General features: G+C 37.0%; 1 protein-coding gene and 1 pseudogene across 3 annotated transcripts; one reads left to right on the top strand and one right to left on the bottom strand.

Moving 5' to 3' along the window:
- Window positions 1–5,901: 5,901 nt before the first annotated feature.
- LOC103340629 (putative pectinesterase 63) lies at window positions 5,902–8,255 on the top strand (annotated as a pseudogene). Its single transcript, XR_016122579.1, has 4 exons — window positions 5,902–6,499; window positions 7,230–7,436; window positions 7,520–7,755; window positions 7,876–8,255. The product of XR_016122579.1 is annotated as a putative pectinesterase 63 (transcript).
- Window positions 8,256–9,612: 1,357 nt separating this feature from the next.
- LOC103340628 (uncharacterized) lies at window positions 9,613–11,638 on the bottom strand. Of its 2 annotated transcripts, none has more exons than XM_008244065.3 (3): window positions 11,171–11,638; window positions 9,959–10,584; window positions 9,613–9,854 (listed from the first exon to the last, which is right to left on the bottom strand). In XM_008244065.3, exons 2-3 carry the CDS (start codon window positions 10,494–10,496, stop codon window positions 9,832–9,834), a joined length of 561 nt encoding a protein of 186 aa, XP_008242287.2. In that variant the 5' UTR covers window positions 10,497–10,584; window positions 11,171–11,638; the 3' UTR covers window positions 9,613–9,831. The 2 variants fall into 2 exon arrangements, with proteins under 2 accessions (XP_008242287.2, XP_008242284.2); XM_008244062.3 differs by having other exon boundaries at window positions 9,613–9,857; window positions 11,171–11,637.
- Window positions 11,639–16,687: the final 5,049 nt, after the last annotated feature.

Here is a 16,687-nt window from a genome sequence, read left to right as displayed (position 1 = left end):
TATTTTATAATTATATTTTTTGAATTTAGAAGTCAATTCAATACAAACATATTTTTAAAGAGCATGTAGAATAAAAAAAAAAGTAAAATACACCCTTGCAAATAACCAATTAAAGGTCGACCTACCTTAGAGAAACACTGAAATGGTGATAAAAGAACCTTTGAAAAAAAGAAAAAAGAAAGGCCCTGAGAGACAGCAGGGAAGTCAACAACTTTACAGGAAGCACACCTTTCGGCAGAAACTAATATTAATTCATAATTAAACTTTGATACGATTATAATAAACTTGCATTGAAAAATATTCCTACACATAAAGTCATCAGAAAAAATGCTTTTGCATATAGTTGAGTAAGCTAGGCTAATGATTAGGTGGTTAGAGAGATGCCTTTGCGATCGAAATAGATATCATAGAACCACACGCTTAGTGTTTCTTGTTTGATTTGTTGGGTTTTGGAGGAGAAAAAAAGCGCTTTTATTTCAAGTGATTGAAGACTTTAATTACATACGAAAGTGGATGACACAACAAAGCTTTGTTGAATGCATGCATTTGGTAGAACCAGAAACGCGTCGCCAAGCTGTGATTGCCAACCCGTAAAGCTCTTAAGTCTTAAGTCTTGAGTATTTATAGCTTGCTTGTTTCTATACTGTCTGTCAAAAAGGTCATGAATAATTAAATTAGAGTTGGAATCCAATACCCCTACTGGTTTTTGCGTACTATGATTTGTTTAAGCGCTAATTAAGCTCTGATTGAAATGTAGAGGACATAGATTATGGGTAATTCATTTTATTTTGGGATGTTACACCAAATCAATTACAATAAAACTAGTTGATAACATTTAAAATTCTAGAAAGTGTCCTAATGACAAACTTTAGAGACATAACACAAGAAAACAAAACAAAAAGTCTAACTTTATTCTCACTTATAAAAGTTCTGAAATGAGTTGGAATTTAAAGATTAAGGCCCCGTTTGTCAGGAGGATTAGACTTGATTAGACTAGATTAGCTAAATGCCTATACTTCATGTGCAATCAAGGCATAATATGGATATTGTTGTCTAACTTGGAGGATGAATGAGGACTATTCATAAGAGGTTGGTGACTAAAATGTATCCCTCACAATCCCACCATTTTCAAGAGGATTAGGGGGATAAGGTGTAGTCATCAATTTCTTATAGATTGTCCTCATGTTTCCTCCAAGTTAGACAATATCCATATTGTGCCTTCAACGAACATGAAAATGTAGGAATTTTTCTAGTCTAGTCTAATCCTCCCTAATAAACAAGCCGTAAATGCCTTATATCTTACCCAAGAAAAGAAGATTAATGTCATGATTTTATGTGATGAAAATTTTGCACTCTTCATTGTATGATCACATCACTTTGAGTTCAACAATACTTCATCTGATAAAGCCGTTTTGACGGTTGTTCTCTCCCTAAACCCTATATTTGTTCGGCACCTCTCATAAGCACCGGTCGTTACGTTTTGAACGACTGACATGAGGCCGTATGAGACTGAAACGCAGAGGACACGCCTGTGATTGCGAGGGATGCCGAACGAGTGACGAGGTCCACCCCAAAAATTTCCCATCAATCAAAGGACTAACCCATTAAATACTCTACGCAAAATTAACTTAGGGGCGAAAGGGTGAAAAGACAAAGGTACCCATAACCATGGAGCCGCCTCAGCTGTTAGGATCGAAGAGGACAAAACGAAGTTGCAGAAAGAGACGGCCGTTTTTCGCGGCTTTAGATGATATGGGGATGCCCCCCGGGATCCCAATCATCCTTGCAAGTGATTTTGTTGTTATTTGGTGACTGGACAATTGATCATGCATACGAGGGTATTTATGTCATTCTGTCCGAAGCCACCACCAGAGTCAGGCGCCAAAGACCAGCCCACGTGGGAGTGGGTCGTCAAAATCGGATTTGGCATCTGAACGTACCACCCCCTCACCACTCTCCATGTGATGCATGGAATTTTTGTCTCCAAATCCTATGAAAATTAAAACTCATGCCTCAATGAATGAAGAGACCGTATTCTTTTTAGTCAAAAATCAACTTCCACTAGAATTTTGCATATCAAGCTGTTCTTTTTTTATGTACAATTGACTGAATTTGTAACACAATTTGAAGTGTGCGTGTGGAAAAAGTAAAGCATAGTGATTTTGACATTCCTTGTTTAATTTTCGGCACTTCAATAGTAGTAGGTTTAGTATTAGAAGTTTATAACTCAAGTGATTAAGAGTAATTATTTATACACCTAATTATAAACAGTGTTACGATCACAATTAATAAAAATGTCCAAATAATGGATGAGAGAATGGAAAGAAATGATTGGTACAGGAGGGGCTAGAGCATATATAGTAGAAAGTGGGTGTGTGGGGTTCGCCCTATTAAAGCAAGAGGGCAGGAGAGGACACAAAGAAGTGTCCCATTGAAGAGCCATGCAGTCAGAATCATGCAAATTTATAAGAGCCACAAGATGATATAGTGTGAATGGGAATTGATTATGAAAGGGCCTCTGCCTGCTTGTTTCCACAAATGAGGCTCATAATAAGTATAGCCATATATTTTGCTCAATTTCTGATGCATAAATTGACCCAGAAGTGATATAAGGCTAACACTTGCGCTTTGTGATGCTACTTGGACGAGCAGTTTTATATGAAAGAATTCAAGGAAAAGAAAGTTTCTTTTAAAAAAAACAAAGAGAAGAGCAACGACAGCATCTGTACCTGCAGAAAGGTTATTTCAACTCAACGATACGTGCACGTTTGTTAGGCACAAGACTCCAAAACCGTAAAACCAAATTATTATTATCAAAGACATGACATGTGATGTTTCAAATCTGAAATTAAATCCCCCCACGTTACCAAAACTTTACCACTGTGTCCAAAATCAGTGGGTTCCGTTTCATTCATTCATATACTCTCTCTCTCTGTGTGCGCGCCTAGCCTGGTTAACTCTCAACTGAAACAAAGACCCAAAAAAATTCAAATAAAAGAAAAAGGAAGGGACCATTTTTTATATTTTGAGGTGGATGATATCATAGCCATGCATGCATGATATATCTACTAGGATTTGGATTGGATTTCGATGATGAGGCCAAAATACTTACATGTGCTGTTACCTTATGTTCAGGATATATATATGTATCAGATTTACAGATAAATTATATGTACACCATCACCATGCCTAGCATGTTATCAGAACCATTCAGCTTTGTGCACTGCAGTGCAGCCCATACCAGAAGGCTGCTAGCTAGAACTACGGTTTCATATGATATGTGTATATATAATTGTATCCTTTGATCAGGCTGTTGTCATTTGAAAGGGAAATGGGTATGTTGGGTAATACTAGTGAGGCACCATACTCTATAGCTTCCAGGCTTCTAGGCTTCTAGGCTTCTAGGCTTCTAGGCTTAGCCCTAGTGTGTGCAGGCGTATAGGCTTAGCTCTTTCCAGTTGGCTCTACAGATTAAATATTGTCCATACATGCACCGTTTTAAGAGAAGTATTGTGCATGCACTGTTAGGAAAACAACTGGATGTATCTGATACATCATCACGATACATGCAACATGCTGATTTTTAGTATATATTATATACGGCTGGGGTTGGTCTGCCAAGTTGAGGAAATTAGAGAATGTTCCCTGGTAACTTGTTGTCGATCGAGATGAACATCAATATTTATTCATGACCAATTTAGTATATCCTTATTGTCTAGTTGTTCGATTAATCAAAATAGCATTCACAGAAATGTTCTAACATAGAGTAGCAACGAACATTGAAGAGATAGTATTATAGATTCATTAATTTTGCCTTGGTTTCAAGTTTGAGGGTTCCATACGCAATATTGTTTTTTTTGTGGTCGAAACACACTTTCATTAAGCGAAAGGGAAAGGAAGGAGACAGCCCAACAAGCTGCAACACAACCAAACAGGCAGGAGCTAGACTAAACGTCTGTAAACAACCCCAGGCAACGCTACAAAAAGGCCAAACAGACCAATCACACCAAACATTAATGTTATATATGTACGTATACGTAGTCATTGGATTGAAGGCAAAAAAAGAAAAATCATTGGAATATTTAGATTGCCTACATGAATAATAGTCTATAGCTAGCTAGGCTGCCCTATAATTAGCGTTCCCATTCTCTTCCTTAATTGTTTCTCCATCCATATACCTTGTTCTAAAACTCAGTGTCTATACATAGAGCTAGGAATTAAACACACCGGCCCATCCTCATCGCCATGCCTACATTTACATGCACTACTGTTCACCCAGAAGAGAGATGTGGGACCAGACACATTTAAGCAGTGTTCTGGCCCCTCCTCTTTGTTGGATCAGAGTCAACACGTAGGTTTGCTTGAGGCCCAAGTAACAGGCCCTAAAATATCCAAGTTGTTGTATGCAATAAGCGTGCCACTGTTGGAACTTGGCTCAGTCCAACAGAAAGAGATTGATTGATTTAAGAGTGTGGTTCAGTGTTTTGCGGATTTAATAATCAAGCCATAGTGATCTGAATGAGGAACTTCCTCATATTAGTTCTTTTCTATGCCTTGTATACTTTATATGCTTGTTTATTTCAAGTCTTGAAGGACCACCTCTTTATCGGGCTAGATATATCTAGATATAAGCTTATCAGATAGATTCTGCCAATTTCTGGTCGGTTTCTAGTCCGATGAACAAGAAAGTAAATGCAGAAAGCTAAGTAAGTGCAGATAAACTTAAATTCGGATGAGATACAATATATTATAGGTCATCTTTCTAAGATTATCCCTACAAGTGTGCCAAAAAGCATAGTTTGTTAGGTAAAATTGAAACATAAATGCGGATTATCAAATGGCCAAACAATTTCCAAATTAACTAATATTGAACATTGATAATCCATAAAAAATAACCTAAAAACTAAATGGTTCCGATCACGAGTTTATAGCCCATAAATAAAATGTCCTTATTTCAAGAGATCTTTGCATTCAAATTCCTACAATTATAACGTTCAACTTTTGAAAATAGTAGTAAACCAACAAGACCAAGAAATTTGATCGACGGTTTGTTGACATGTCCAGCCTTTCCTGCCTTGTCTAGTCTAATACCAATCTTGGGCTGGAATTTGCTTTCTTAGCCCAATCTCTACGACCCTCGCAGCTAGTCATTCTATAGTGAGGGCTTTATATATAACTCTTAGGTGAGATCTTATTTTTTAACTATTATATTAGGCTAATCAATTCGATCTAACAGTTAAAAAATAATGCCTCACCTAAGAACCATATATAAAGCCCTCACTATAGAATTCTTGTCTCGCAGCTTAGCTTTAACCTCTATCTCTATGTCATCAGCTAAGCCCATGAAACGTAGCCCAAGTACATGTAAGTAAAGGCAAACGCTGTTTCCCAGAGAAGCAGTTGACATTTGCTATATTGCGCGTGTCCAAAAAACTGCCACTCTCCTCCCAAACCCTTCCCTCTTTCCTTCTTAAGTTACAACTTACAGGACATCAACTCTTACTTGTCACACACCAACTTCTTCTCTTTCCCCACCCAATCCCTCCTTTTACCCAAAACCCCACAACCTCCCCCACCTCTTTGGCACTCATAAACCAGCATCTACCTTAGATATTTACCCATCACAAATCCACTCTCACATATAAGTTCTCGATCGTATACAATGTTACTTTCACAAGACTAATCGTGTAGTCCTGATCATGTGGCTTTGTACATGTACACAACAAGAAGATTAACGTGAGAGAATTGTGTGCAAGACCAACACAGCTAATAAATATATTCATATACAAGAATCCAAAAACTCGACTAAAACCAAACCCATGAAATTCGGGAACAAGCTGCACGCATAGCTTTGTGTCTGTACGTCTCATTCTCTGTTCCTCCTATAAAACCCTTCCCATCCATCAATCACTCAATCAAATCACACCAAACCTCCATTTTCAAGACCTCAAAACCCACAACACCCAAAAGAAACCCAAGAATTCACTAATGGCACCATTTCTTGCTCCCAACCTCATCACCATCATCATGATCACGATCATCACAACCTCACCGCAACTCGTTCTGACTCACCCGAACCTCATCCCTCCCCACCTCTCCCAACTCGACACGTGGATCGTCCACAACATTAGGGACTACGCCAACCGCAAGGCCACCCAAGCCACTCTCCGCTTCGACTCTAAATTGCTCTCCGCCGAGTACGCCGTCAAAATAATAACCGTCAAGAAAGACGGCACTGGAGACTTTCAAAACAGTCACTGACGCCGTCAACAGCATTCCGTCGTGGAACACGCGTCGCGTCGTGCTGTTCATCGGCGGGGGTGAGTACAGAGAGAAGATTCTGGTCGACGCGTCGCGGCCGTTCGTGACCTTTTACGGGGATAAGAACGACGTGCCGTCGATCACTTTTGACGGCACGGCGTTGAAGTATGGGACGTGGGATAGTGCCACGGTGACCGTCGACGCCGACTACTTCGTGGCCGTCAACATTGCGTTCGTGGTAATAATAATAATAAAACGTTATTATATGACTTGCCGTTTTGCTAAGATTAATTCTGATGTCGTTTTTCATCTCTGCATGTGCGTTTTAATTCACATTGCTTTTGCTCTCCGCAAGCTGTCACTTTGAGAGAGAGAGAGAGAGCAAAATGGCAAGCTTGCCGTTTTTGGGGATTAGTTTGAGCGATGAGGTCATGAGGGAAATGGAGAGAGAGAGAGATTAGAGTGGTAGAAAATGTGAAGAAAATGGCTATAGCTAGCTATTATTTAAGACCACTTTCCCTAAAATGGATTTAGAGTGTTTGGAGCGTTTTGGTTTTGGTTTCGCTTTGAAAACACTGCAGATGCATAAGCAGTGCTAAACTTTCTTTAATCAAATTAATTGCACACTTAATATGATCAAGGAAATTATATATATATATATATTATTATATTAATTGTTGGTTGTTTGATTTGGTGAATAAAATTGGCCAGTGCTGTAAAACAGCATGAAATGCTCATGTAGCCATGAAAAGATGGCAGCTTTTTGTAATGAGAAAGCCAAAAGCCATAATCATATAGGCAGTGTAAAGCATGTGACCATTAGCTTCAATATGAATAATTAGCTAGCTACCAGTTTAATTAATGATGAGCTCTGGAATTGTGTTCATTGAATCTATTTATTTCACACATGATTTACACGCGGCATATGCATATGCATGCTTATTCTCTGCGTGTGTGTGTGTGTGTAGAATTCGGCTCCAATGCCGGACGGGAAGAGGCCGGGGGCTCAGGCGGTGGCGATGAGAATATCAGGAGACAAGGCAGCGTTCCACAACTGCAGGTTCATAGGGTTTCAGGACACGTTGTGTGACGATAGGGGGAGGCATTTCTTCAAGGACTGCTACATCCAAGGCACCGTTGATTTCATCTTTGGCAATGGCAAATCCCTCTACTTGGTAATTCATTAATTATTTAACCCAATTAGAGTTTTCATAATTAAATCCAGATATAATCATACTTATTAATATTAAAATTGCAGAACAATAGGATACATTCAGTGGCAAATGGAATGGGGGTGATAACAGCACATGCAAGGGAAGATGCGGCAGACGACAGTGGGTTTGCGTTTGTGCATTGCAACATAACAGGTACAGGGGACACATTTCTTGGGAGGGCTTGGAGGGACAGAGCTAGGGTTGTGTTTGCTTACACGAACATGGGATCTCTCATCAACAGCCAAGGATGGTCTGACGCCATGCACTCTGAGCGCGACAAGTAAGCACCATCCTAATTCATAGCATAGGCTAATAATAATGTTCTCATACATAACTTATTTTGAATTATGGATAACATGTTCCAACAAGAATTATAATATGATGATGGTTTGCTTTTTAGGACTGTGTATTATGGAGAGTACAAGTGTATGGGACCGGGTTCGAGCTCAACGGGTCGGGTCAAGTATGCAAAGATGTTATCTGATGAAGAAGCAAAGCCCTTCCTCAGCATGACTTTTATCAGAGGATCAAAGTGGGTTCTCCCACCTCCCAAGCTCTGAACTTTAGATATATAAATGTATCTTGTTGTATTATACTAGTGTATCATTTCATGCATTGGCATATCAATGTAGTAAATAAAGCATTGCTAGGTAGAAGGAAGAAGGTAACTAGCAGGTAGTCTTATATAAATATTGTATGTAGGTAGGTTTGTAAACCTTGTAAGAAAGCAGGTTCTGCAGTGAAAATTGGGGTTTATATACATACCAATATTTCAGGTTATTTTTATTTTTATTTTATAAATATCAGTTCATATATTTGACTAAAATGAAAATTTCAGAGAGTTGGGTGAACATAGGAAATTTTTGGGTATTTTTTATAAACACACCTAACACCCAAAACACTTTATAAACACACCCAAAACCCATCATTACACACACTCAAAACCCATTTATAAACACACCCAAAAAATATACAATTGTTGACTTTGAGGTTGATTTTGAGTGTGTTTCTATGTTTAAATAGTGTTTGGATTTTTTTTATAAATACATGTCTAGAATTGGGTTTATTTATAAATTTGTGTTTTTATTTTCTTTAATCTTTGAGCATTGATCTAAGCCGACATGTATAATATAATCGAGAATCCATAAAAGACTAAAATTCATTGAAGGAACGAGCCTTTTAATCTGAATAATTAGTTTTCTATGATATCTAATACATACATGATCCTACTACATCAGGAAAGCTTCTTTCTCACGAGAAAGACTTTTATGAAACAGGGATAACACTATTTTGTTATCTTTAGCTAATAATGCTATGACACGTGACAACACTTCCACGTGACATAGCATTATTGGCTGGAAATAACAAAATAGTGCTAACCCTGTTACAACTAGGTTTTTTCTCCTTTCTCTCCCCTTAATTGTGCTTGCACAGTTGTAAATGGATTCAAACAGTTTAATTATTAACCTTTGAATTTAATCTGATCCCAACAATATTATAATTATATACATGTGTATGTATCATTCCTAGAGGTGGATTGCTGGACTCTACACAAGTGGGTCATGTCCTACAAAATTTGAGTTCTTTTAGTAATGAATGAGGACCAAATCTATGAATTATGAATAACAATGGGGCATTAAAATAATGCCTGCAATTTGATTTAGTCCTTCACATGATAACTGCCATCAGATTATATACATAATATTGAACAAGACCTTAACAACTACCAATTAAAAACAATTATGAATTTTAATGATTGTGATCCTGGAACCATGTGCAGGCAGATTGAGACAGAGAGAACATTATAGTACATGGAGTGGAGGCCTTCACACATATACATGTGCCAAGATTGACAAAATGAGAAAGAATCAGATATGTCTGCATAATAATATTTAGGGCAACAGACACTTGAAGATCTCTCATTCTTAAAGACTGAAAGCAACTATGTATATACAGAAATTACGATAATAACATGTGAACATCGGATGAGATATATATCGATCACTTGAAAATATTCTAGAATTTGTCTATCAAAGCCATATATTAATTAGTAAATTAAGTAATATTGGCATATATTTTAGTGGAGAGGACAAATTAATGTGTTTCATACTTGATCAAACATCAGATGCAGGTCACATTCAATCAGAGAAAATAATCACCACTCTATCACCAAATTGGAGGCACCACCACAGCATCAAAATATCTAACTAAACAACTTCTCCTATTGTTTGTTAATTAAAAACAAAAAGAGAAATAAAAAAAGATGTCTGCATACAAGGAGACCCTGCTCTTTACAACACAGAAAATCAGCCCTAAAACCTGGACCACTAAGAACATCATCACAATTACTAACTCTTCATTGAATGAGTTTCCAGTTTCCTGCTGCAAAAACCACCAATAAAACCAATTATCAAATGGAAAACGGATCAAGGGGCTATTTCAGAATTCAAATTCGACATACAAAAAGATGAAGTGATTTTCACCTGGGCTTTCATCAGGGTGAGCGTTCTGATGGTTCTCCATGCACTTCAAGAGGTACTTGAAGGTCTCAGTCTCACATGGGATGGTGAGCCCGCCACTATGATCAAACCCAAATTCCTCCTCAGCCTTCTCCAGCAATACTTTGAAAAGGGAGTGGCTGAGGTAGCTAGTGGGAATGATGAACCTCCGAAGCTCCGGTCCAACATAAACCGCCAAGTACCCTTCGGGAACATCTGCTGGCGGTTCGGGACTGTGGCCGTTATCCTCGTCCGAATCACAAATAATATTTGTTAGCCTCTTGCTAATTGCCGGTGAAATTCCCCCGCGATTTCGATCAGAACGGGGAGTGCCCTCCTCTATATGGGAAGCGCCTTCCCCTCGACGAGGAGTGCCCTCCCCTCTATCAGAGCGGGTGCCGGCTCGGGGGCTGTTTGCCCTCGAGCCGAGCGTGACAACTTGCCACTTCTGCAGGATTTCTTTGAACTTGACAATCTGCCTGATCCCGGTCAACTTGCTGCTACCATTACCATTGTCATTCATTGCTCGATGTTTACCACAATTGTTGAAAGAATCCCAACACAGAATATAGTGTCCGATTCCAGACAACAAGGTCTCATCAGATCTTGCACTGTGAAAGGATTAATTCAAATCATCGTCATTATAAGATAACATACCAAATCCACCAAGTTCCCAACTTCAACCAGTTCCTCATTGATTTCTAGGATTATAGCAACATGGGTAATTTTTTATGTTTCTGAAAGGGAAAATCTTTTTTTTCTTTCCTTCTGAAATTTGAATCAATACAATAGTACTTCATCTCAATTCTTCATTTTTGGGCTAATAAAGAGTCAGATTTGAATCACTTTATCAAATCATAAGTGTCTAACAAAATTAAAGCAAAAGGAGGAATGTCTCTCTCTCTAGAATGGAAATTTCAGTTCCATGTCAAATGCATCAATGCTGCCTATATACATATCATCAAGATCTGTCAACTGGAAAACCCAATTCCTCTATCAACACAACTTGCATGTATAATGGTTGAGAAAGAAAAAAACCCATCAACCCAAAACACCAAAACCATCAAACAGTAAGTAAAATGCACCAGATGAAAAGATACTGACAATTCAATTTCAATCCATGAACACAAATATGAACAAACATGTAAATACGTGTTATACAAATATTTATGTATGAATATGTAGAATTGTAAATACCCGAGGATGGGGAGGATATCAGCTGCAAACCCGAAGAAGAAACGCCATGGAGCTTCGGAAGGATATACACAGAGCGAGCTCTCCAAACAGAGAGATAAATTTTTTTCAAGGAAGTCTAAGTGTTTCTAATAATATTGACAATAAATCCCATCCCAAAGAGAAAATGGAAAATGAAGTTGGGAGTTTTTTACTACTTCTGTGTTCCCATCAATTTTCGGAGGAAAATTTTCCTTTCTCACTCGCTCCACCTACGATTTCGGTGGACTCTGTTTTTTCTGTTTTCCTGGCAACCAAACAAACCTAACGGCCTCTTCTAATTCTATAAACCCAAAAACAAAAACAAAAAACAAAGATAAATACAAATATGGATGAATATATATATATTTGTAATGTTGGTGAAGTGGAAAATGAAATGAATAGTTGTTGTTGTGTTGTTTGTGAGTGAGGAGGAAGGATGAGAGGAGATCATAAGAAAAGAAAGCAGAGCATCTTTATAGCCACGGCTTTTGACTTTGAACTTTGTTGATTGAATTTACAAAATTTTATTACGTGTCGTGTGAGTCATGGCATCGCCTTGCTTTTCTTGTTACTGAGTTTTGCGTCCACGTGCTTGGAATCTCCACTGCACAAGCGCCGCTTACTTGGGTCCCATGCCAAGTCATTACTGATCTTATTTGTTTTCTTATTTTCTTTTTAGTAAAATGGGATGGAAATTAACAATACTACACAAATGTTGGCAAAAAACGATAATTTGTAGAGGAGAGGTGGGCACAATTCACATTGGATCGGTTTCAGTTCAAAATTATAGTCGAATCAATTACGATATAACAGTTTAATTTGATTATGTTTTGGCAAATATCACAAAGGAAACCAACCAATTTAAGATGGCTTGATTCAATTTGGTTCCTAATTCTTTTTTCTTTTGCATTTTCCTACTTTCTTAGTCCAATTGCAACAAATTTTTTTACCGTAAAATAATATAGTAACAATTTAAAATTTAAAGACTTTAACATTTCATCAAACTTCAAATTCAAAAGACTTATCTTGTTTTATTCAATGAAATAACTATACGTACAAAATAAAAATAAATATATAAGTAGATGATTCGGTTCGATTTATGCCGATTTGCAAAAGGGAGGGGGTTAGCATGTTTTTTCTTTCTTTCTTTTGTTAAGCACCAAAGCATTTGGTGAGTGGGCTCTATTGACAAATAGAACCGACCATTAACATTCGAGGACTTGAAGCAACTGGTCACCCACACCTTACATTACATTACTAAAAGTCAAAAAAGTGTAAAAAGTGTATTAAAACAAACTCTAAAGAAAAGAAGACCAGCGAACGGTAGCGGAGAGAGAAGGGTGTTTGGTTGGTTGATGGGATTGGATAGTTGTGATACAACAAACAACAACAGGTATGCATGATTATTGCCAAAACCCCCTTTTATTTTCTTTATCAGACCAAAAACCCTTTCTACATGTGATTACCCACCCCACATTTTTTCCAATTCATATGTGTAAACTTTACATTTGCTCATTAAATAAAAAATGTATGTCTTAAGGTTCAAAAGTTCGACCGACCCTCTTATATTTTTTGTTTTGTTTCATGTTCATGCATTGGTTGAGTGAGATTATTATGCTCTTTCATCTCAAGTACATGAATTATCTTCCAAGGATAGGCGCCATATTTGTTGATAAGGATGGAGAGGAAAAACATGTTAAGCTTCCAAGTTAGTAGAAGCTACGTGATGAAATATATTGAAAAATGATGGAGTATTTTGGACTTGTTGAAAATCTAAGGGCTTGTTTGAGACTACTTCTCTATGAAGTATTTCTGCTCATAAGCGCTTTTATTATAAAGATGTTGAAATTTTCATAAAAAAATCGAAGTGCTTCTTGAAAAGCACTTGGTATTGCTTCTTGAAGAAGCACATGATAGGTGCTTCTCGAGAAAGCAAATCTATGACCTATAAGCACTTCTAGACTTTTCTGCCAGACACTGTTAGAAGATATTTTGGTTGTCAGAAATCACTTTTAACCTTTACAAAAGCACTCCCAGATGAGCCTAAGTGTTAAAGAAATTGTGGTTTTTAAACTTCTATTTGGGTTCACCTGGAGAAAAAAAAAACATGTGTTTCCGTTTTATGAGAATTTTAAAAAATTCAGATGCTGGACTTGGGACACTAATTAGCCTTTGTGGTTAGGGAAGTTTTTCTTGTGATTTGGGCCAGATTGAGATGAATGATTTTCATACCATATTCAACTCCAAATCTCAAGTTAGCCCAAAAAGCTCATCAGCCTCTTACTTATAAGCTAACAATGTGTCTAATGGTACTATGGTAGCAATAGCATGTATGCATGGGATATCCTGATCTATAATTCTAGAACATGGCTTCACCTAATTAACTTCCCTTCAGTTTTCATTGCAGGGAAATACAATTTGATTGAAAATTAACTCCTACATACATATTGGTTTATATGTTCCTGGTTACAATTTATCTTTATTATTATTATTATTATTATTTGCTTAGGTTTCAGGCAATTTAGAGACTGGAGACATGCAAATAAAATGACCCGAAATGAGCACACGAAGTGACTTGAGTTTGAAGGATTAAATGACTTGGTGGAATACTAGGCTACTAAACTCATAGATTTTGTGTCACTGTCATTTCACGAGGCTTGCTTGGGAACCTAGATTTTGCCGCAGCCTGTCTCAACCATCCATTTATGTATGCATCACCATCAAAATGTTCACATTAAGACATACATGCCCTTTTAATTTCTTTCTAGTTGATTGATAGGGTCTACCTAATTTACCAAAATGTTTCTCAAGAAATATCTCTTTTTTCGTTGCTTATTAGTACAATATTTGCAGTACGAGAGAGAGAGAGAGAGAGAGAGAGAGAGAGAGAGAGAGTACAAGCTAGGCCATAATGGAAATTATACTTCTCGCATTACAGCAACAAGTTAATTAGAGTACAAACTGTCCGAATTTTTACAATTTGATGTCCTAACATTGACGAGAAAATTTTGTACTTGAAAGCTCTCGATGCATCTTTAATCAAAAAGTTTAAAGTCAATGAGTTGGTTGAGTTGCTTCTCTCATAAAAAAAAATGTGGCATCTGTGTGCGGTGCCCGTGACCTATGGCTTTCAGATGAGATATATAGATAGCATGCAAAAGTTTTGGACGACATGAAATTATGACAAATCAAGCAACGGCTGAGGAGTGACATTCAAATTAAGTTCGACCTAAGCAATTTCATCATGTCATTCGTTACCTAACTTTATCTGAAAATGTTTCCCCAGAGAATCCCTTCTATTCAAGATTTGTGGTTCAATCTAAAATGTATTTGAACACAATGAATATCGGCTTAAGGTATGTTTAGGAATGCATTTAGAAATGATTCAGTACTTTTTGACAAGCGTTTAGTAAAAGAACTTAAAACTATTTCTCAGTCATAAAAATATTTTCCAGAAAAGCACTCTCAAATATATGTTTATTTTTTTCTTAACGCACTTGGATCTTTAATAATTTGAACGTGACTCTAATAAAAACACTTCTAGCAAAAGCACGAATCAGTACTTCTAATAAAAACATTCCCAAAAGACAACTTAGAGAACAGTGTAGGTGAAGGCAATGGTCAACTTCCAGCGCAACAAACGAGAGCTTGTCTTGTCTTGTCTTTCTTAATTTGCAAGCTTACAGTACGAGCCCAGCTAGCATACTGTACGATCGAGTTTCTTCTGCTATTCATGGCTTGACGGTTAATCGCGATAACTCTAAAATAGATTTAATAACTTTTGTTCCTCGTTAGGCTAGCTAATGATGTCTTAAGATCTTAACTAATAATTAGTTTAGACGGCAACGGCGTTAGATGTAATGTAAATTTCAATTTGACCACGTCTTGACTTACATATATAATTAAACTTACATTAAGCAACATATATGGATTAAATTAGGTAAATAACAAATCTGTTTCACATGATTTTGGTGCGTTAATTAATTTCTTGAAGGGCACCACCAAATCACCAATCTCTATCTTGATGTGTAGTGTAAGTGGTATGAAGGAGGAACTGCCTCATGGGCGGCAGGAGTGGAAGACACGAACCCTTTAAATAACAAGACTTAGCAATAAGATAAGAGAATCATATCAAACCGAAAAAAAATATACACGACGTTAAGTCAATATTATTATGTTTTCCCTCTTTTATGTCATTTGAAATCATTATTTAAGAGCACCAATATATATATTATCAACGGAGTCTAGCCCAATGGAAAATGATTTTGATTTACAGATCAGATGTGTGAGAAACCCTCATTCCCTATAGTTTAGACTATCGCTTTTCATCATAATAAAAAAATACCAACATATGTATTTTACATTCGTGTTGTGTGCATGGTGTTCTGCCACATATGTGGTTTCTTCACACATATTTTATCCTCTTATTATATATAAGAAAATAAAGAATAGTATTAACAAAATTCATGTGGAACAATGTTTGGAACCTCACCGGAGCAGGAAATTAATTCGGTTCAAAGATTACTCAATAACAAAGTCAATGAATTAATGGTAAAGTATTTAGTTTGTTAGCTATATTCGATCTCCATATACATACTCTAATCTAAATTAATGGAACAAAACAGTTTTTGTTTGAACATGATCGAGGCATCACAACAACTATTAATCTAGTTAACATACAGGCTAGTGTGAAATTGATAGTTTTGAGTTTTGAAGAGCCACCTGAATTGAATGTGACGTGATTATGAAGTCACTTGTCCAAAATTTAAGGGAATGTTAACCTATTCAACTTGAAGCTATATGCTCTAATTAGATCCGACAGCAGACACGCTATATGCTCTAATTAGATCCGACAGCAGACACCCACAATTTAACTTTCAACGTTCCAAAAGAGTCATTCTATATAGCTAAGAATTTTAGTTCATACAATCAAAGAGTGTATACAGTTCAAGCATCTTCCCAAATAGGGTATTTTTCTTAATCCAAGCAACAAGTTCAACGAGAGTACAAATTAATGCATTCCAGAAAAAAAGGGTCATAGGAACCAAATCGTAGAGCTGAAAATGAAACTCAACAATCTCGGCAAATGACGGAGTCACATGCAAGTCTGCGGTGGTCGTGACTCCCAACCTACAAGTGTTTAGGGGAATGAAAAATCCTTCAACTCCGATCGACCTTTCATTTCTTACTTCAACATAACACCAAACCGGCTATAGATACAATTTATCAATTACAGATACTTGTAAGATATGTATTAATTAAGTTATTTAGGTACGTATTAACTAGTCAAAAGAAATGATTAGATATAGAATAAAAAGAGGCATGCATGCATGTATGTTTTGGTTGAATGTGTGGACGGAAGTCTGAGGCTGACGGTTCAACAACAAGTCTACAAATAAGAGGTTAAAGTGTGGCATTGGATAAAAACAATTCTCCGATTTCAGTGATTATTCAGTGAAAGCCAGAATCACCTTATATTCTGCGTGTATTAGCTGTTTC

This window comes from Prunus mume, linkage group LG8 (genome assembly GCF_029339155.1).
Source record: "Prunus mume cultivar Tortuosa linkage group LG8, ASM2933915v1, whole genome shotgun sequence".
Classification (NCBI taxonomy): Eukaryota; Viridiplantae; Streptophyta; class Magnoliopsida; order Rosales; family Rosaceae; genus Prunus; species Prunus mume.
The sequence above is the reverse complement of the archived record's forward strand: the minus strand, read 5'-3'. Positions and strand labels throughout refer to the sequence as shown.